The sequence below is a fragment of the Aquarana catesbeiana genome, linkage group LG01 (genome assembly GCF_042186555.1).
Source record: "Aquarana catesbeiana isolate 2022-GZ linkage group LG01, ASM4218655v1, whole genome shotgun sequence".
Classification (NCBI taxonomy): domain Eukaryota; kingdom Metazoa; phylum Chordata; class Amphibia; order Anura; family Ranidae; genus Aquarana; species Aquarana catesbeiana.
The window spans coordinates 563,254,589-563,276,012 of NC_133324.1; the positions used below are offsets into that span (position 1 = coordinate 563,254,589).

The window sequence follows — 21,424 nt, forward strand, 5'->3', positions numbered from 1 at the left end:
AAAAATGTCATGGTTACAGTGTAGCATGACCTTGCAATTATCTTTCAAAGTGTGACAGAGCTGAAAGCTGAGAAAATGGCCTGGGCAGGAAGGGGGGTATAAGGGCCCTGTATTGAGGTGGTTAAACACACTGTGACCAGAGCAATACAGCGTTAACAAAGTAACACTGTACTAGTCTGGGAAAGTGATCAGGATTTTCTTTTTTACACATTGATTGCTTATACCAATGAATTTCATTGGTATAAGCAACTATTTTTACTGAATGAAACTAATTCAGTGAATATTGTTGTGATTAGCTACAGCTGATCACGAGGTACAGATGGGTTGTCATTGGCCAATGTCTGTACCATGTGATCACTGTTACCAATCACAGCTAGCAACACAATTGTACACAATAGTTTAAATGCACAATGGATGCATGAAAGGAAGCCACTCATTGTTTACAATTGTCAAGTGATCTGCTGTGATTGGTCACAGCGATCACATGGTACGGGCAGCCAGCTGGGTACAGTGATATGGCAATCTGTGGGGGACAGATTGCACCTGCAGCATGGCCTGGGAGGACATCAACCTGGATCGTTGAAAATCCCGCCGGCCGTCGCTCTGCAATAGGCTAAGCGGGAAGTGGTAAATGGCACCTCAAACGCGGTGCAATTTTGCGTGACAGAATCATGTGGCAGTTTTTTCAAAGCGCATTGCGCAAGGCTTGTTGCCCAATAAGGAACAGGAGCCTTTTATTAGGAATAAATGCCATCCAAAAATGCGTGGTACGCTTTGCCCTGATTGCAGTGCGATTTGGAACTGTGGGTGGCAGAATCGCAGCAATTCTGCATGCTGTTTAAAATAGCAAAGTTTAGCTGGGGCCTTATTGTTGATGGTTGTTTTTTTTTTATGTGCGGCCCAAGACCATTTCTCTTCTTTCAATGTGGCCCAAGAAAGTCGAAAGGTTCAAACACCACTGACCTAAAAAAATTACTATCAAGTAATGTGATTTATAATTCATGTGGGTTACTTGTGTGATTGTTGTATTGTTTGACTTTATTTGGCAGACAATTGAATTGGAACTATGGCGTTTTCTGTGTTTTACTAATTACGTTTTTTTTTTTTTTCCCCAGAAAACTTTTTGTTGGTGGCCTTGATTGGAGTACAACGCAGGGTAAGGCGCTGTTGCTTGTCATATTAGCAGATGTTTGCAGTTTTAAATTATTATTTTTTTTTAGTCTACCTTCAGATTCTGCTTGCTGCTTCTTTAGTCTGTCATTGCTAGGCTAAAACTGGGGTATTTATCTTCCTCTGACTGCATAATCTGTGTTGAATGTAGATGTAATACAAATCCTTTTTGAATTTATAGCCTGGCTAGGCATATATAAACTTGTATTTCTGTGGTGAGCAGCACAGACACTTTCTTTACAAGAACTCTTTATTTTTTTTTACACTTTAATATGAAGCCTACCTTATCTCCTACATAGACTTTTGCTTGTTGATATTGGTATTCAATAATATCTTTGTCTTAATGTACTGTATATACACCAAAAAAGATGTTTATAAAGCAGTGAATTTGACACTCACCGAGCACTCGCCATAGGTCCATCCGCTGGTACATGTGTTTTCAGTGACAGTAACTGATTTATCGCCAATAGAACTTACCACAGTAGTTACATCCTGTAGGCCTGCTTCTTTATCCCCTATGCACAGTAGAATCCTATATACTTTTATAGGGACTTTGTGGGCTTTTTCACATTTTCTTAAAAATCCATTGTTTTTTGGACTTAAGATGATAAACTACTAATTTTAAGACGGCTTATTGTACTTTGCCTAACAAACTCCTGCTTCGCTCTTCGAATTAGTGGCTTTTTGTAATGTGCTACTGAAGTAAAGGGGAGCTAAACATTTAATTTAATGTAAACAAACATTTAATTTATGTTGGCTATGTAAGGATTTACCTCAGTAGGAATATGTATCTCATGCCAACAAATATTTCAACTCTTGCAATGTGGCATACTTAGAAACTGAAATAACTTTATGTCTTCTATATGTATATGCCTTAAACAGAAACCCTGCGCACATATTTCTCCCAATATGGAGAAGTCGTTGACTGTGTGATAATGAAAGACAAAACAACAAATCAGTCAAGAGGCTTTGGATTTGTCAAATTTAAAGATCCCAACTGTGTTGGAACAGTTTTAGCCAGCAGACCTCACACATTGGATGGCAGAAACGTAAGTATTTAATTCTGTTTTCTGTTCTTGCCATGGATAGGTCAAACTCCAGTAATGGAGAGAGATGAGAGCTGCATAACCAGGGTTGCTTTATTCGCTTTCCTTACTAATTCAAGCAGCATTGACATGGCTGGCTGCCTAAATGTTGATGCTTTGGCATCAATCATTTGAATCGGTGCACTGAAACAAGTGTGGCAATAAATAATTGAGACTTTTCAGAGACTTTCATGTGTTGAATTCTTGTTCCAGGTCAGTGACCCAGAAGAATTGAAGCCAGAAACGGCTAAGCTACTGATTTCTGCAATGGTAGCACCCTTATTTCTACCACGGCAGGTGCACTTTAAACTCTGGAGCACATGCTGGAATAGGATTATTCTGTCATGTGTGGAGTAAAGTGAGCAGAGATCTACTGTGCATGTCAGTTGCGTGAACTGTAGGACAGCATATGGGAACTGCCCATATTTTTGTGACGGTCTTAAAAAAATACTTTTTTCTATTAATAAAAACTGTGTGTGTACACACTTTTATACACTTTTCTTTAGATTGTGTATTCATAGAACCTTATTGTTTTCCAGATTGACCCAAAGCCATGCACTCCTCGTGGAATGCAGCCAGAAAGATCAAGATCACGAGAAGAATGGGTAAGGACGAATCGATAAGCAGTAGTGCAATTTATTTATTTATTTTTTTTGTAATAAAAGAAAACTGTTAAACACACGAAGTGGCCTGTTTGTGAATACAGTTTGTGTTTTATTTGTACAGCAACCAAAAAGCCCAAGAACTGAAAGCAATAAGTCTAACAAAGTTTTTGTTGGTGGAATCCCTCACAATTGTGGTGAAGCTGAGCTAAGAGACTACTTCAAGAGATTTGGCGTGGTAAGTGTTTCTGTTTATACAAGTCCTGCTAAAGTCTCAAAAAAGCTTAAAGTGAAAGTTCACATTTGCACCAAAAATGCGAAGCTGAAGCTGGCATTTGAAAGCCATGGTCTTCAGGGATGGATCAGAGCAATTCTGACTGGTCACGTGCTGGCACATGACCACTTTGACCAATCAGAATCAACCTGATCTGTCCAGGTGTCCCTAAGGAAAGAAGAGGAAGAAGACTGTGGTTTTCAAATCCCTGGACCCCTACACTGGTGCATGGGCAGTGAAATCTAATCATCCACAGAGGTAAATGCAGTAGGGGGTGGAGAAGGGTGTACTGAAAGATGAACTTAAACTTTTAATTTCGCTCTCCCCCCTCTTTGCTAAGAAACTAGACTAGAATTTAGGATTCTGAGAAACTTGCATGCTCTAAGGGTAACTATTTTAAGCATTCATTAGTATAATGTGAAATTTGGGTACAGAACATTGTATCCAGGGGGCTACAAACTAGAGTTTGTCTGTGCCCTCCACCTTGATTTATGCTGTTGGACTTGCCAGCTTCTCCACAAAGACAGTGAGATTTTCACACTGCTCTCAAGCAGCTTCTTTCTCAAAGAGTGCCTTTGCTTCAGAACAAGAAACGTTTCAGGGTTTCTACTCAAACCTATTCAGTTTTCCCAAGGTGAAAGGAGATATTCATCCCATACTGGAACCACACATTCTAAACCAATTTCTTTGCGTTCAAACATTCGGTATGGAATCACTTTCCTGGCCTCTGTCAACATAAAGGATGCTTATCTGGACATCAAACAATACTTGCATTTTCTGGCGGGTTCACAGCATTACCACTTTGTTGCCTTTTCCCTTTTGTATGTCTGCATCTCAGTTCTAGCCCCCCTGTTCTCTTGCTGCTGTGGATGATCTCCTGCCGAGGGAGCAGTTGGCTCGGCAGTGCAGACTGCATGGAGATTAGCATGGATCCTAAATCTTCAGAAATCGGCTCTGGATCTGATACATTGCCTGCTGTATCTGAGATTTTATCTTGAATACAGCCCTGTCGAGGATCTTTCACCGTACAAGCTCATGTAACTGTATCTGCTCTGACCCATGAACCACCCAACCATTCGCTTTTTCATGAGATATTTCAGCCTGATTCACTCTAGATCATTGCAGCTCAACATTCTGACAGCATTGAACAACACTCTCCGTAGGTCCACCCAGATCTCCTCTCTCTAATTGGTGAAAGTCTTTTGTAGAGAGTTTTGCTCACCTTGTTCCCCTTTACAGTCCCCAGTGACACTGTAGGACCGCAGTTTTTGGTTTTGTCAAATTATTTTTTTTCTTCGGCTCTTTTGGTTTATTAGAGAGATTCCCTGTCTTCCTCACATATATGGTTCCCTTGTTGCTCTCACCATTATGAGACGTGTTTGAGACAAAGGGCTTTTCCTTCCTAGAACATGGAAACAAGGCTAAGGGACTAAACTATGCAGGAAACCGCAGGAACCGGGATGCAGAAAAATGGCAGCAGGTGCTCTGCACTGATGAGCCCAGATTTTAATGATTTGGCTGTAGCAAAAGGCAGTTCGTTTGATGGGCTGGAGAGCGGTACAATAATGAGTATCTGCAGGCAACAGTGAAGCATGGTGGAAGTTCCTTGCAAGGTTGAGGCTGTATTTCTGCAAATGGGGTTAAAGATTTGATCAGGATTAATGGTGTCCTCAGTGCTGAGAAATACAGGCATATACTTATCCATCATGCCATACCATCAGGGAGGTGTGTGATTGGCCTAAATGTATTCGGCAGCAGGACAACGACCCCAAACATTCAGCCAATATCATTAGGGACTAGCTTCAGTGTAAAGAAAAAGAGTCCTGAACGTTACATAGTCTGGTTTAAAAAACACAAGTCTATCTAGTTCAACCAACAAGTGATGGTTTGGACCCCACAGAGTCTTGATCTCAACATCAAGTCTGTCTGGGATTACATGAAGACACAGAAGGATTTGAGGCAGCCTACATCCACAGAAGATCTGTGGTTAGTTATCCAAGGTGTTTGAGACAACCTACCTGCCGAGGTCCTTTAAAAACTGCAAGTGTACCTAGAAGAATTGATGCTGTTTTGATGGCAATGGGTGATCACGCCAAATATTGATTTGATTTGATCAGAAAGATGGGTGTACTGTCTAAACAAGTTTATTATTAGCTCATAGTCATAATAGGGATAATATGTTTGTTTATTACTTTGGGGGGGTGCGTGATCTCAGGCCGGAGAGTTCTGCAATGTAATGCACTATAAATTCTTCCCATTATACAAAATCCCAAGTGCAAGTTTAATTCACAGGCAACAACACATGGGGTTATAACCCCCCACTATCTGTTTCACTGGGTTTTAATAACCCTATTGCTTTTACTGTGGGAATTCCTGGGCACATCAGTCTCCAAGAACACAGGCCTCTGACCTCTCCTGGCGGGGCTCTGAGCCACACTCCTTCCCTCTTGTTGCGTATTGATCTGGCTGCAGTGAAATTTTCAGCTCACCATTATACCCAAACTTAGGAATACACCTTTGCTACGGATCACTTTTACAATAACCCAATGTCGGTAGGATGGAGACTCCAAGGCTTTCCATTATGGTCCTTTCCACTTTGGGTACTTCCTCTGGGGGGTATGTGCCCGGGTGGTGGGCCCCCGCACTGCTCCAAACTTCCTTGGTTTTGACTGGGAATAGAGGCTGCATATGCTCTTGGATATTGGTGTATGGGGCTTACCATCCGGGGAATTGGGATAATGGACTCTGGGGGGGAGGGGCAAAATACATAAATTTCCTATTTCAAAAATATATAACATAGATTTCTTATGACAAAAATGATTTAATGAGATGTCCTGTGATCCTGAGATGCTGGTGCCATAAGAAATATAACAGACACAAATTCATAAGCTTAACAAAACACTTAAATAAGAGGCAGTACCGCTGTGGAGCGCTTTAGTAGCATTTAACCATAACTCAGATTGTCCTTAGTAATGAGCTGGCCCCTTCCTCTCAGAAGATGCGGGATCATATTTGTATTTTCATTATATTTTCTTGGTTTTCTCCTAGAATCGTAAGCAAAACAAACACTACATTAGACGGCTCGAATAAGTAATGTTCACAAAACTGTTGATTTTTTTTTTTTTTCTTGGTTTAAAGTTTTTGCTCAGGATTGTTTTACAGCTTGAGCACAAGTTGAAGGTTACATTTTTTAAGATATGGTACTCGTGGAACAGTGTCCTTATTGCTTGCCTTGACAAATCTATGCTTTTGGTTTACTATTTTATCGTTCCTGTTACCGAGATTCCCCATTTACACTATGGGTTTATGTACGTCCTCTGTATTTCAGAAACCTGTAGCTCTCGTCCATACTATCACCCCCCTAGCAGCAGTATTTATACTGTATCTGCTAACCCCCCTGCTCATATCTTTTAGGTGCTATAGTACGCCAGTCACCTCTGGTATCACCTTTCACACAGTGTGATTTTTCACAAGATTATTCCCATCCCTCTAGCATTTCCTTCTCCTCTGTCTCTTTATTCTCCCTCTCTCTTGGTTTCCCTCTTACCTCCTCCCTCTAGCGCCCGGCCCCCCCCCCAGCCGCCTTTTCTCTCTCCCTCTCTAAGGGTACCCTACACAACCCTGCTCCCCTCTAGCCTGTCCCCCGCCAGTGCTCGGAGTTTCCTTCCTCTGTTAACTCGCCCTATCCTTATAGACTCATACCTCAGTGAACCATGCAGAAGAATCCAAATAACCAATCTTCTCTGTCATTAAAATGCATTTTGTTCAACATCAAAGGGTTGAACATCCCATAAAAAAGAACGCAGGTCTTGTCCGCACTTTCCAAGCATAAAGCCCAGTTTCTTTCTCCAAGAGACCCATTTTAGCTCGGACTCCATTCTCAAACTTACTAACTACTTATACCAGACAGCTATTCATTCAACGAACACCTCTGCTAAAACAAAGGGAGTATCCATACTGATTTCTAAACGGGCGCAATTCGACATGAAGGATTCCCTTATAGATTCAGAGGGTAGATTCATTTTCATCAAGGGCCAATTCGCATCTAAACCAGTAACACTGGCCAACATCTATTGTCCAAACGAACACCAAGTTTCATTCGTAAAGAAGATATGCAATCCACCGTTTAAAGAGTGAATAGTCACCTTGGGAGGGGACTTCAATGTGCCACTGAATCCCGACACAAACACTTCATCAGGTACATCTACATTGACATATTGGGCCTTACGCCAGATTAAATTTCAACTTCAGGATCTAGCTCTGCATGATACCTGGCGCACATTGTTTCCATCAGATAGGGATTACACATTCTATTCTACCCCGTTTCAAAAATATTTAATAGATTATTTCTTTCTCTCTCAGCAAGACCTAACCTACCTTAGTCAGGCAACGATAGAACCAATGTTTTTTATCAGATCACCATCCGATCTCGTTCACCTTTAACTTTTCCTGAAACAATCCATAGGGCTAAAATGTTGAGATTAAATCCTTCCTTGTTGAAAGACCCAGACAATCTTTCCCGACTCAAATCACGACTTCAGCTATACTTTGCTGAGAACGACACCCCAGATACTTCCCCAATCTCACTATGGGAGGCGCACAAATGTGTGGTTTGGGGAGAATTATTGTCTCTAGCTGCAAACACTAAAAGAAAACACCAGGAAACGGTCCAAACACTGATAGACAAAATGTAAAGATTAGAAACTCTCCATAAACACTCCTGCTCACAAAAATCTCTACAAGAATTACTACACACTCGCTCTATCCTACTGGAGGAACTGGGGAAACATACAAAGCGCCAATACGTGCTTCGCCAGAAAGTATTCTACGAGCACAGCAATAAAAGCAGAAGACTTCTGGCACGTGCAGTGCAAGCTTCTAGAGCATCTCTCACAATTCACCACATACGCGACCGTCGTGGCTCATTACATGTGACCAATGAGGATATAGCGAAAAGCTTTGAGTGCTATTATTCTAAGCTTTATAACCTAAGCTCAGATGCAACAAACCCAATGTCCCCGGAATCCAGAAGGGAAGCAATTAAACAGTTTTTAGCCCAATACGGCCCACAAGCGATTTCAAGCCAACAGGCCAAGGAGATGGAAAGCCCCCTTTCTGAACAGGAATTGCAGACTGCCATGAAACAGATGAAACCAAGTAAGAGCCCGGGGCCCGATGGGCTTACGTTACGATATTATTTTTCATGGATGTCTTGTCTCCTAGGATGCTTTCTACCTTCAATGCACATATAACAGTCCTCCCTAAAGAAGGTAAAGATGCCACACAAGTCTCAAATTATAGACCCAATTCTTTGCTAAACGTGGACATAAAACTATATGCAAAGGTACTGGCCAATAGACTGTTACCCCTCCTCCCTAACCTTATATCTTTAGATCAGGTGGGCTTTGTTCCAGGTAGAGAAGCCAGGGACAACACCATACGAGCATTAAACATTCACCATTGGCTGACGTCTTCTAAAACCCCGGGCTTTTTCTTATCCCTAGATGCAGAGAAGGTGTTCGACAGGGTGTCCTGGGACTACATGCGCGAGGTTCTAAAAGTGATAGGACTCCAGTCGCGCATGCTGACTCATATCTTGGCATTATATTTTAAACCTGCCGCGAGTTTTCTGATGAACAGTCACCTGTCAAATGCCTTCAATATTGGCAATAGAACCCGCCAGGCTGTCCTCCCTGATCTATGTCCTTACCCTGGAACCCTTTCTAAACCAATTAAGATTGAACCCCGACATTAAGGGAATCCAGATAGGGAATAGAGAATTCAAGGTGGCTGCTTTTGCGGATGACATTCTGTTATCACTGAGGTCGCCGCACATTGCCCTACCAAATCTATTGAGAGACCTAGAACATTTTGGTACAAACTTCAAAGTCAACTATACGAAATCCCACGCATTGAATATTTCCCTCACCACTCAGGAAACCTAACGTTGCCAGGGCTCCTTTCCATTCCTATGGTAAAGGGACGCAATTACGTATGTGGGAATCCAGATTACCACTAAATTGGCAGACCTATACAAATGTAATTTCCATGTTGCATTGAACAAGGCCAAAGCGGACCTAAAAGGCTGGGCGGGCTTAAATGTCTCATGGTTTGGTCGTTCAGCCTTGCTTAAAATGACTATTCTCCCACGCTTTTTATACTTAATGCAGACTATCCCAATCCATCCACCTCCCAACATCTTTCTTTGCGATGTACAGACAGACCTGCTCATTGTATATCTGGAATAACTCCCCACCACGTATTAAATATACCCAGTTGACTCGTACAAAGATTAAGGGGGGAATTGGCTTACCCAGACCTCTACAAATACTACTTGGCTTGCCATCTCACCAGAATCGCAGACTGGAATATTCACGAATACAAGAAATTGTGGATCTAGAAAACTCCTTCATACAATTCCCAATCCATAATCTCCCCTGGCTACTGCCTCAACACTGGCCAAAAGACACATCCACTCATTCAACCCTCCCTAGTGGCTTTCACACGAGCAGCTAAATCTATAGCCGCCTCCTCTGTTCCGGGGCCCCTAACCACATTAAAAGGTAATCCTGACTACCCCCCCGGGATAATAGGCTCATTTCTGAGTCGTGATGGGCCCTACAAGGATATGAGGGCACACCACTTTTTCTCGAAAGGCACCACTCACTCATATGAGAATTTGACTGACATCTCTCTAACCAACTCTTTTTTTCCCTTCTGGACGTATAGACAGACACGAAACTTCCTTTCCACACAGGCTTTGCCTTCAACATGGACAAGACAACTCGCACCATTTGAATCCCTTTTGTACACGAACAACACCACAAAGACATTTAATATCCTTCATTTATGCGTTGTTACTAGAAGAGTCTCACACCACTAGAGCTCCCGCACGTAATGCATGGGAAAAGGCATTACAGATTTCCATCTCCGATGAGGAGTGGGAAACCATACACGAATATGCACACAAGGGCTCCATGAACGTAGCTATTCAGGAAAACTGCTACAAATTCGAAACCCGTTGGTATAGAACGCCCTCTCTTCTCCACAAATTCTCGCCATCCATACCCAATACCTGCTGGAGATGCGGTAAAGCAGAAGGCACAATGCTCCACGTCTGGGATTGTGAATCCATCCATCCTTTCTGGAAAGAGGTACACAACTTCATTACACATGTAGTCACATCTACCTTAAACTACACTCCAGCGCAATATTTATTGCACCACATGACAATGTTTAAAAAAAGATTACTACAAATCTCTAGCTATGCACGTGGTGAATGCGGCAAGACTTTGTGTTCCGATACACTGGCGATCTCGCACCCCCTGACTGTCAGAGAATGGTTCGCTAGGCTCTCTAAAATAGAGGAGATGGAAGAACCTACTGAACGTTTCCAAATCTCGAATTCCTAGACAACGAACTGACACACACATTACCTATAAAGAATGACACACACAATACCCATAAGAATATAAAGAAAGGGTTCAAGTCACACATCTCTCTCTCTCTCTCTCTCTCTCTCTCTCTCTGGTTTACTGACAATTCCAATGTACTAGGCATAACAGGATTGACGGCCATATGCATAACGACCCTGTTAGGCTTTCAACCAACTTGCTAAATGGAGAATGTGCTTATATGGATCCCCCCTGAATGTTTTGCTATTTTTTTTTTTTTTTTTTTCTTTTTCTGGTACACAGTATGGCTTGAAGGACATTAGTAGTCCGTAAAATATTTGCATGATATACATGATGTTCGAATTGTAAACACTTACCTGTTTTTGACTTCAATAAAAACATTTATGGAAAAAAAAAAGTAAATAACACAGGCAGATTCAGATATGACATTGTTATAGAACCTTAAATTTTTTTTTTTTTTTTGCATAGTCTCTTCTAATTTAGCAATAGTAATCTGCTTAATCTTACTGTTCCCTTAACCGTAGGTAATCCAGGTAGGGTGACCACACTCACATACTACCATTTAAATAGGACCACGCCATTGTAACCCATATGTGTGTGCTCCTGCTGCAGGCCTGTAGCCTCTCCTGTTTCTATATCTATATCAGTGGAAAGTGCAGAGCAGTGACATCAGTCATACAGATGTGCTGCCACTGCTTCCAACTCACCTGTAGCCCTTTCCATGCACAGAATTCACAGCAATAGTTACAAGCCACTAGAATGGAACAAAATGTAAGTTTGCCGCTGATTTTTAAGTTTTTTTTTTTTTGAACCTTGGCTCACATGGTGTACAGACTATATTGAAACAATACAATGCTTCATTCTTGCAGTTTGATTGTATTCCTATGTTGAACCTGATTTAGTATCTCTGTGCTTTAATATTAAAGCTGCAGTTGTAAAATATTTACTGTGAACAAAGGTGTTAGTTTTTAGCGTAGGTCTTCTCCTATGCCCTTCCTTGGGCAAAAGGATTTTTTTTTTTTCATAAGTGTTTAAAAAAGCAATACAATTCTTTTTTCTCTTCATAGGTGACTGAGGTTGTGATGATTTATGATGCTGAAAAACAGAGGCCCAGAGGTAAATAAAGGCTGATCCATCCTATTCTGCAGTCTTTTTCATCATTCTTTTCATTTAGATGGCAAACAATTTTACGAGTACCAGAACTTCACACATTCCTGTCTTCACCTTCCTGGGGTTTAATCCATGCTCCATTTTACACTGGAGATGTTACTATAGTGTACAAACTGACAGCATTTGTAAATTGAGCTGAAAATAAGAAAATCCTGAAATCCAAAACTGAGCATCAGCCCCTCTCTTGCTGCAGGAAGCAGTTTGGGTCATTTGCAAGCTGTGACGTTTGTTTTGGACATCTGACATTTCCACCTGTATTTCTTTTTAAGCTGCCATATTTGCTTTTCCTTTGTTACATATGAATGGCACTTCTGAAATAGTGCCAGTGCACCAATCAGAATCCCAGGAGTTCTGCATTGTGTGCAGGAAGCATAATTTCTGTCCTGTTGTCTGCTCTTTGTTATACTACTCGGTGTTCCTCTCCTGAGCCCAGGTAACATGCTGGTTCTGGCTGCAGAACATTCATTGCCTGTTCCATACATAGTGTCAAAATAGTTTGCCATCTGAATGTCCTCCTGTCCATTTCATTGTCAAGTTATGGATATAGTAGAATGCTCCTTGCATTTTAAGCTAAGTTTTTATAGTGTTTCTCATTTTACATTCTCACTCATTTAAGTTAAAGTAAAGTATTGTTAAGTTGTCTGTTTTGTTTGTTTGACTGTGATTAATGTTATCTCTCTAGCTCTTTTTTTTTTTTCTCTAGGTGTTTTAAGCTCTATCACTCAGGTACAGGCCAATTTAGTTAGATAAGGGATGGGTGCTGTAACTTTGGGGTGTAAATGAAGTGTGCCTACTTGGAGGGTTAGTCACACCTCTGTGGTACATTTACACTGGTATGAAAATCCTTTAAAATCCATGGCAGTGTTCAGATCTTGTCATTGTAAATTTTAACAGTGTAAAGCGACTATTTTTGTGGTGCGCTGAACTGTCTGTTTTGCAGCAAAGCTTGAATTTTGTAGATGCACTGCAATATGATTAGTTATACGTCAGAAAACTACATATTTAGCACCTGTAGTGCTTAATATGCTCTTGTGTAACATGAATAAGAAGCCTTTTTTGTTAAAATCAGCATTGTAGGAACTATTATGCTGAATTAACTCCTCAAATAATTGTCCTGTGTGTTTTTGTAATTGCTGGTATAAAGATTTTTGAAGTATGCATATACTGGGCTTGTCTCTTTTGCAGATCTTTCATTATTAGGGAGTAGATTTTTTTGAAAGGCACCAGATTTTGTTGCCTAATTATACTTTAGCTGCACCTGAGGATATTGGCTAAAGAAGCATAGCTTTTATTTAACAGGAATTGATGCACTCCGAATGCAAATTATGCTGGAATATTTGCATACATACCAGTTGTAGTTCTGACATGAGCTTAGTTTGTACATGTATCTCAGGTCTGTTGAGGAAGCTTCCTTTGGCTTACCTGCAACAGCTGTGCAGTTTCCATACTTTCCCACCTTGCAGTTACCAACAATTGCTGCTTGGTTTCTATTAAAATCTTAGTCTATCTCCAACTTTGACATATTAACACTGTAAAGCAAGACAGTGAAATCAAAGTAAAAATAGTCTTATTTGCCTGATTTGTGTCTTTACGGGCTTTTAAAGAATTAGTTGTTCTCTACAGGTTAACTATGGAATGTGCATATAAACACAGCATTGCATTGTTGCAGTTCAACAGTACATGGCAACAAGCGAAATTTGAATAGTCTCAATTAGACAAGAGAAGCTACCTTTTTTTTTTTTTAAAAAAAACCCAACTCCAGCCAAAACTTTTGTTTGGGAGAGAGTGTGAAACAGTTACAACGTTGGTGAACCAAACAAAGAAATTGAGGGTGCAGCTTCAGACTCTTGTAGATCCTTATATGCTAAAGAGAAAGAGGAAAAGAGCTGGTCTCCGCTTCATAGCAGTCAATGAAAAAGGAAAAGAAGTCTCAGGGGTCGTACATCACACAAAACCCTCATGTAAAGAGTAGAAGCATCCTCAGCTTAGACTCTGATCAGAGGGGGGTGCGGGCTTGGCTACACTTTACGCTTTTGCTACACTTTACATAGTTTGTTTGGGCCAAGCTGGCCCAAACAAACTCAGTCCTTCACGTGAGGCCACTGGATGTGCGGTTTAAACTGTATGTAGTTGAGGCTACATACAGCATACCGCACTGTTTAGGGTTTGAGCCGGGACTTCCTGTCTCATACCTAGAACACACTAAAGTTTATCTGATCTGCGTTCATTCTAGCAATAAATACAAACCCTCCTCTGGTCAGAGGGGTAGGCTGATGATGTCACAACCACTGACTCAGCCAATCAGAGGAAGCTTTGAGTTAATTGCTAGAATACATTGCTTTCTGATTGGCTGAGCGCTGACACTAGTGTGTTTTGGGTATGAGATAAGTCTCGGCTGGAACCCAGTGTGGTATGCCATCTTGGCCCAAGCAAACTGTTTAGTTTTAATGCAGTCCTTCTGTACGGCTTTATTTAGCTGCAGGGTGTGAAAGGAAAGCCCTGTGCAAGATACAGATTGCAGGAGTTGTAGCTTACATAGTGCTTATGGATTTTCACATGGCATGTTAGGGTAGTGAAAGAAAGGTAAGTATATGCTGCTTGGGAAAGGGTTTAAAGTAGACTTGTTTCTTTTGCCCTTAAATGGCAAAACACAGGTTTCCTTTAAGACCATGGACAGGCATTTTGAGGTAACATAGTTATACTATGTTTTTGCTGTATAATTTTGCTCTCCAGGCTTAGAATAGCCATAATAGTTGGGTTACCCTTTAAGATAGCTTCTCTCCACATCAAGTCCATTAATTTCACATCTAGTGAAGGTTAAAAATATCACTGCTTACCATAATTGCTAAATAGCAATAAAAATGTAGCTAGCTCTCATTGTTTGAGCATTTGGAAAAAAGATACCAGTAAAGGTTGAAGCACTATTTCCTTTGGTTTTTGCAGTGATAGTCTTGTGACAGGGTGCAGCACTGCCGATTTATTTCATTTACACTTCATATCAAGTAGTGTGGGAATTGCAATCCTCTGTTTTTGAGAATTATTTTCATGTCTTTTGCTCTTGCTGCTGACAGCAGGTTTTGTCCTGCTGCATCTCAGCTTGGCCTGTATCTTTGTGGATTCACATAGCTTTTTCTCTCCAATACATACTCTGGGCTTTCTCAACTTTGTTGGAAAAGCTTTGAGAGTCCTTAGCTGTTATAGATATTGTATCTCTGTTTAACGCTTTAGAACAATATATGGCTGCTGTCAGCACTAGCTGCAAAGCAAAATGCCACCAGGGCGGAAGCATCAGGACTGTAAAGCAACCTCACAGCTTGTATTCCTTGCCAAATCAGTATTAGAAATAGTAGATAGAATATATGCACTTTGTTTTTAATCATGCAGTACAATTGTCTTCTGCTACATGCTGAACATTAGATGTGTAAGGAACTGCTGCAGTTGCTTTAATGTGATCCTGCTGCTACGGCCTTGGTTCTGCTCCTAATACTGTTCATCATCCTGTTTTGTGTCACAACACCCTGCTACCTTGATTCACTCTTCGTCGTTGGCTAGGTTTTGGATTTATAACTTTCGAGGACGACCAATCAGTGGACCAGGCTGTCAACATGCATTTTCACGACATCATGGGCAAAAAAGTGTGTAGTTGTAGTTTTATTTTACCTTAAGACTGAACTAAGCCTTGGGTAGCAGTCAATGTCCTTGGTGAATGGCCAGTAGTGTAGTGGGCTGGTGGGGTATACATGTTTTTGATAGAAAAGGAAGAATAACAAACTTGATAGTTTAGGTTCTGTGGGTATCCATTTTGTTCTTGTTGCTATTCTGTGAATGCAATGTCCTAGACATTTTGTTTGGCCCCCCAAGGACATCTCTGCTGCTTAAGGTTTGGTTTACTGCCACTCCTTCTGATGCCATTTTCATTAGAAATTTTAAATGAGGTTGGGGGTTTAATGAGTGGGAAGAGCTGGTGTTATGTATACCTTTTCATTTTTTTAGACATCACGAAGGACTGGTTGCTGTTATTGTTTCATTACTTGGTCACTTACTGTAAATCTTTGGTATAGATGCCATGTTCTCAATAGTTTAACCATTCTGCAGTAAAGTGATCTGTTCATACTGTGTTGTCAGGTCTATGAAATACTGTAGGGTGGCCTCCTGCACTGTGGGTTGGCTTTTGTGAAAATAGGTTAATAGCTTGGAGCTAACACACTGAAAGGTCTCCCCAGTGGCACAGTATAACCTTTACTAAAACCAACATTATTAATATACAGGATTTATATAGTTATAGTGCCAACAGTTTTCACAGTGCTTTATAAAATAGAGGCAGTACAGTTACAATACAGTTCGATACAAGAGGTCCCTGAGAATGATATAACAATCTTTACCAGTACACTATTGTAACAGACCTATTTTATGAGCCTCAGATCTGGGTTTTGGATTTGGCTCTTGCATCTTCCTTATACAATGTGTTACCCCACAAGAATTGGAGGCTCTCTGACATCCTTGGAAAGTATTCGCAGTTGGTTGAGCAGTGGCTAAACACAGGCGAGAGACACTTATCTGCCCTCTTTGCTCGAATCCTCTCCTGGGTGTTTTAAGTCCAGTTCTCCCTTAATCAGTTTGAATCCCAAACATTTTTTTTTCATTGAGGATGGCTTGCTTCTGCTCAATATAGATTTTTTAGCATTTGTAGTCTACCCTCACGTGTTGGGAAGAAAATTTGGATACATACAGTGGGTATCGAAAAGAATTGCCCCCTTTTAAAATAATTTTGTTACTTTGCAGCCTGAAATGAAGACAGGCACAGTTTTTGTTTTAGCCAGCTGTGTTTACTCAGTGCAACCCATAACATCCAAGTGAAAGATATAACGCCAACATGTCAAAAATCAAACCATCCCCCATTTGTGGACTTCAGTCTTCAGGTCACTCCACAGATTTTCAATGAGGTTTAAGTCTGGGCTCTGACTAAGCCATGCATGGACATTCACCTTTTCTCAATCAACCACTGTGGTCATATCTTCTGTGTGCTTTGGGCCATGGTCATGTTGGAAGGTAAACCATCCCATTGACAACTTTCTGGCAGAGGGCGTCAGATTTACCTTTAAGAATTTGGTTGTATATTGCCACATCCATTTTCCCTTCTATCCTGACAAGTGCTCCAGTCACTGCTACAGGGAAACGCCCCCATAACGGGATATTACCACCTCCGTGCTTTACTGTAGGAATGGTGTTATTTGAATGGTGAGCTGTATTGGATTTCCACCAGACATATCATTTGGTTTTGAGGCCAAATAATTAAATTTTAGTCTCATCTGACCATAATGCATTTTTCCACGTGGCCTCAGAATCTTCAAGGTGCATTTTGGCTAAGCTCATCGTGATTGCATGTGGCCGTTCTTGAGGAGTGGCATTTTCTTGCAACCCTCCTATACAAAGCACATTTGTGGAGGATTTGTTATAGTGTTGTCACATGCATACAATGACCACTCTTTTGTCATAAATTCCTGCAACTGCTTCAGAGTTGCTGTAGGCCTCTTGGTAGCCTCTCTGACCAGTTTCCTCCTGGCTTTTTCATCCAGTTTGAAGCAACGTCCTGGTCCAAGGAGGGTCTGTGTTGTGACAAATACCTTCCACTTCTTAATAATAGACTTCACTGTTCTCATAGGCAATGATAAAGCCTTTGAAGTGTGTTTGCATCCATCTCCTGACTTGTGCCTGGCCACAACTTTATCCAGAAGATCTTTTGACAGTGCCTTGCCACCCATAGTTGATTGCTTCAGTTGCACTACCAAATTCTTCAGGTAGGAGTTTACAAGTCATTTTTAACAGGGGGTGATCCTTTTTTTTTTTTTTTTTTTTTTTTTTTCAGCTCAGTGATTTCTGTTCTGATTTCTGACATGTTGGTGTTATATCTTTTACCTAGATGTTATAAGTTGCACTTATAAGTAAATACATCTGGATAAAACAAAAACTGTGTCTTCTTCATCAGCAAAATCTGATTATTTTAAAAAGGGAAGGGGGGATTCTTATCTTATACCCACTGTAACCATGAAATTATGCTTTTCTTTGGGAGAGTTTTGTTCCCCTTTCAACTCTCTAATGTGCGCTCAGGGGGAAAAATGGTTTGTAACTTGCTAGTGTTAGGGTTTGATGAGAACACAAATTAGCACAACAGTGACTTAACAGGTTTGCGATGGTTAAAAAAAAAAATCAGTGGGCTTTGCATTCACTTTAGTGAGCATTTGATGCTTGCACAGTAGACTCAAATGGCATCCTGATCATCATTGTTGTGACCCTGGGATTTTTGGGAGAGAATATATTGATCTATGTTTATGATATACAGCTATGGACAAATTTATTGGTGCACTTCCATGATAAAAGAACCCACGGTTTTCTCTGAATAACTTGAAACTGCCAAAAGTAATTGGCATCCATCATTGTTTCTTTATACAGAAAAAAAAAATCATATTGCTTTTGATTCTTGATTAAACAGAATATTTATAATAAAACAAATGAAAATGGCACAGATAAAAATGAGACCTGATAACCCTGCAAACAGGTGATTTCTGTAGCTCTCAGTGAGACTTCTGCACATGTCCACAGGTAGTTTGGGCCACTCTTTATGAGCAAACTGTTCCAGCAGTTTTCGGATTGATAGGTGTCATCTCCAAACTGTATGTTTCAGCCATTTCCATAGATCATTCAGATCGGGGCTACTTCAGAATAGTTCAGTGCTGTTTGTGCCTATTTTGGATCATTATCCTGTTGGATGATCCATGATTTGCGACTGAGACTTGATAACAACGGGCTGTACAGCATTCCTTGGTCTTGAGATTTATTTGAGACGCCCTGAGCCCTTCCAGATGCAGCAAAGCAGCCCTAATATCTAACCGAGCAACCTCCATGTTTTACAGTAGGTACGATGTTCTTTCTATGAAAACTTCTTTTGTTCATCTGTGAACATACAGCTGGCGCAACTTGCCAAAAAACTCCCAGTTTTGTCTCCTCTGTCCAAAGGACCTTCTCCCTGAAACGTTGTGGTCTGTCGATATGCATTATAGCAAATTCCAGTCTGGCTGAATGAAACATTGATTCAATGAGCTGTAAGGGTACCAAAAAAATTTGGCCATAACTGTATACTGTGTGTTTATAGATGTGCTGTATGGCACTTTTAAGAGCTACACTTAAAAATAACATTTTATATATTGCAGCTTAGCAATTTTTAAATGTGGCAACTGCATTATTTTTCTCTCGCCCCCCCTTCTTTTCACCTCATGATCTGGTCAGTAACACTCAACCTGGGGAGAGGGTAGTGTTGTGTGCAGTAGAAGGTTTATATGGATTTAACCAACAAGTTGAAGCTGGACAACCTGCTAACGCTTTTTAGGGCATTTACAGCAACAGTTTTTTTTGTTTTTTTTTCAGTATAAAGGTTTTAAATAAAAGCTGACAATTGTAAGCACCCCTGTCAGTGATAAAAGGGTTTGTCTCCACCCTCCAACTACTAGTTTCGCTGGACAGCTTCGGCTGTTAAAGGAAGTTGGAAAATACCAAACTTATTGGCAATATCATCAGGTGAAAATAAAGCCAAAAAAAATCTAATGCAGCCACTACATGTAAAAATAATTAGGCTGCAGTATATTTTACTTATGGGTTTAATAAACTCATTACTATAGTAATACAAAATTTCAAGGGTGATGGGAAATGGCTGTCGGTGGGAGCAACGTTATTGGCATTCAGGTTGCAATTGTCTGTCACCTGTTTTTTTTTTTTGTCAGAGGTCAAAAAGATTGGGGTGTAGGGCAAAAAGCAGTTACAGTCTGATAACTTAACAACACAGTATGAAGAATATGCTTCTTATTGACCAAACTGTCCATTTTGTATTACTTGCATGTTTTGTTTACTTTTTTGTTAGATATAGTGTAAGATTCTCTTACCACATCCATTCCCTCTGACATTATTTGCAAGTTAATTAAATTGAGATTCTTAAAGCGTTAGCCTGGGGAAGGTAAGTCTTTATCTTCCATTAGCTATTTCTGATATAGCCAATCGCCAGCCTCCCTAGCAGCATTCCAGTCCCATCTTGTTATGTGATTCCTGCTTGTGAACGAAGTTTAGACTTCAGTTCATGTGAAGTACACCTGTCCTTTTTATTACCCCTGGCATTGTCCTGCATCCACAGGACTCTTCATACTGGACTCAAGTTCTGCTTCCTTGCTTTTTATAGTCCTGATAAGAACCCTTAGTACACAGAATTAATAATTCTTATGAAGTCATATATTGTACCTGTCAAGTATTTCACTGACCCTTATGTAGCACTTTATCTATAGAATTATAGTAGTATTATGATAAGTTTAGTTGTAAGTACAAATATGGGGCACAGCAGGAGGGGGAGAGGGCAGGGACTATGGAACTATTTTTGACCATTCTCTGTCTTTGTTTAGGTTGAAGTGAAACGTGCAGAGCCTCGTGACAGTAAAAGCCAAACTCCTGGACCTGCAGGATCCAATCAGTGGGGTAATAGGGTCGTGCCCAGTACAGCCAATGGATGGACAGGTCAACCTCCCACTTGGCCACAGAGTTACAGTCCACAAGGTGAGACTTTTGGGCGGATCAGTAGCTTGTAAAACTTATCTAGGATGCGCCAAGTAAATGCCCAATGTGTTAAACTTTAAAGTATAACTAAAGGCAAAACTTTTTTTTTTTTTTTGGATGGGAGTGGAGAGGGGTTAGAACACCTGTCAGTTTTTGTCTGTCCCTCTGTTGGGGAGATTCGCCTTATCCATTTGTCCTGTTTACCATTAAATTCCCAAATTTTTAGGTTGTCCCCAGAAAAATAATAGAAGGGAAATCTTCCAGTGGGGACACTAGTTCTAGTGACCTGGGGGTCCCCAAGGAATTTTCTTAATTTTGCAGGGATTTCCTCTCCCTTCCTGTTTGGCTATTTGAAAGGAAATCTCTAAGATGGGACACAGATGGCAAAAAAAATCTGATAGGGGATCTAACCCTTCCTTACTCTATTCAAAATGGGGGGGGGGGTATAAATATATTTTGCATTTAGTTCTACAGAAAATTTGCGCGCGCCTGCAAAACGATGGCAGACATCAGTACCCTATATTTTTTTTCAATTTTGGATAGAGTAAAGGAAGATTATTACCCGTCACAATTTGTTTTTTTTACTATCTGTCATTAGGGAGATTTACCTTCACTTCCTGTCCCATAGCTAAAAGCACACGATTTGTCACTCCTAACAGAACAGGGAAGTGTGTGTTTACATACACTCGTCCCTGTTCTGTGTGTCCTGGTCACGCTCGCTCGTGGCCGGCGACCGTCGGCCGCGAGCATCGCCCCACCCCCCTGCTATGCAGCGGGCGTGCGCGTGCCTGTTATCCGGACCCCACGAGCCAACATACAGGTACGTGGTTTCGTGCAGGGGAGCCAACCTGCTGGTCCGGAAGCAGTTAATCATGCATTATTGCTCTCATTTCAGTGTAGACAGTAGTGTATGCAGTATATAACGTGTATCGCAAGCAATGTCTTCATTCATAGGCTCCCCCAACAGGTGCAATTACATTTGTGTGTGGGGGAAGGCTGGGCTCAACTTTTTTTAGGGAGTGCTTGAGTGTAATTTATTCTTTTGAGTTAATTTTTTCCCCACAATCACTAAAAGTTTATTTATAATATCCGCCTTTTTTTTTTTGTGGGGGGTGA

The 21,424-nt window shown here is 40.8% G+C and overlaps 1 protein-coding gene across 7 annotated transcripts in view; it reads left to right on the forward strand.

Annotated features, from left to right (window-relative positions):
• The window catches only part of DAZAP1 (DAZ associated protein 1), a 50,391-nt gene that overhangs the window by 14,195 nt on the left and 14,772 nt on the right, over positions 1 to 21,424 (forward strand). For 6 of the 7 annotated variants that reach the window (XR_012235682.1, XR_012235683.1, XM_073596646.1 and 3 more), the window contains exons 2-8: positions 1,116 to 1,156; positions 2,053 to 2,219; positions 2,795 to 2,860; positions 2,982 to 3,095; positions 11,614 to 11,662; positions 15,269 to 15,351; positions 20,158 to 20,308. Coding sequence is in view for 5 of the 7 variants with exons in the window: in XM_073596646.1 (XP_073452747.1) it covers positions 1,116 to 1,156; positions 2,053 to 2,219; positions 2,795 to 2,860; positions 2,982 to 3,095; positions 11,614 to 11,662; positions 15,269 to 15,351; positions 20,158 to 20,308 (671 nt within the window). In the remaining 2 variants the exon portion in view is untranslated. Of the gene's footprint in view, positions 1 to 1,115; positions 1,157 to 2,052; positions 2,220 to 2,794; positions 2,861 to 2,975; positions 3,096 to 11,613; positions 11,663 to 15,268; positions 15,352 to 20,157; positions 20,309 to 21,424 lie in introns of those variants that run through there. The other variant, XM_073596662.1, reaches the window with a different exon arrangement.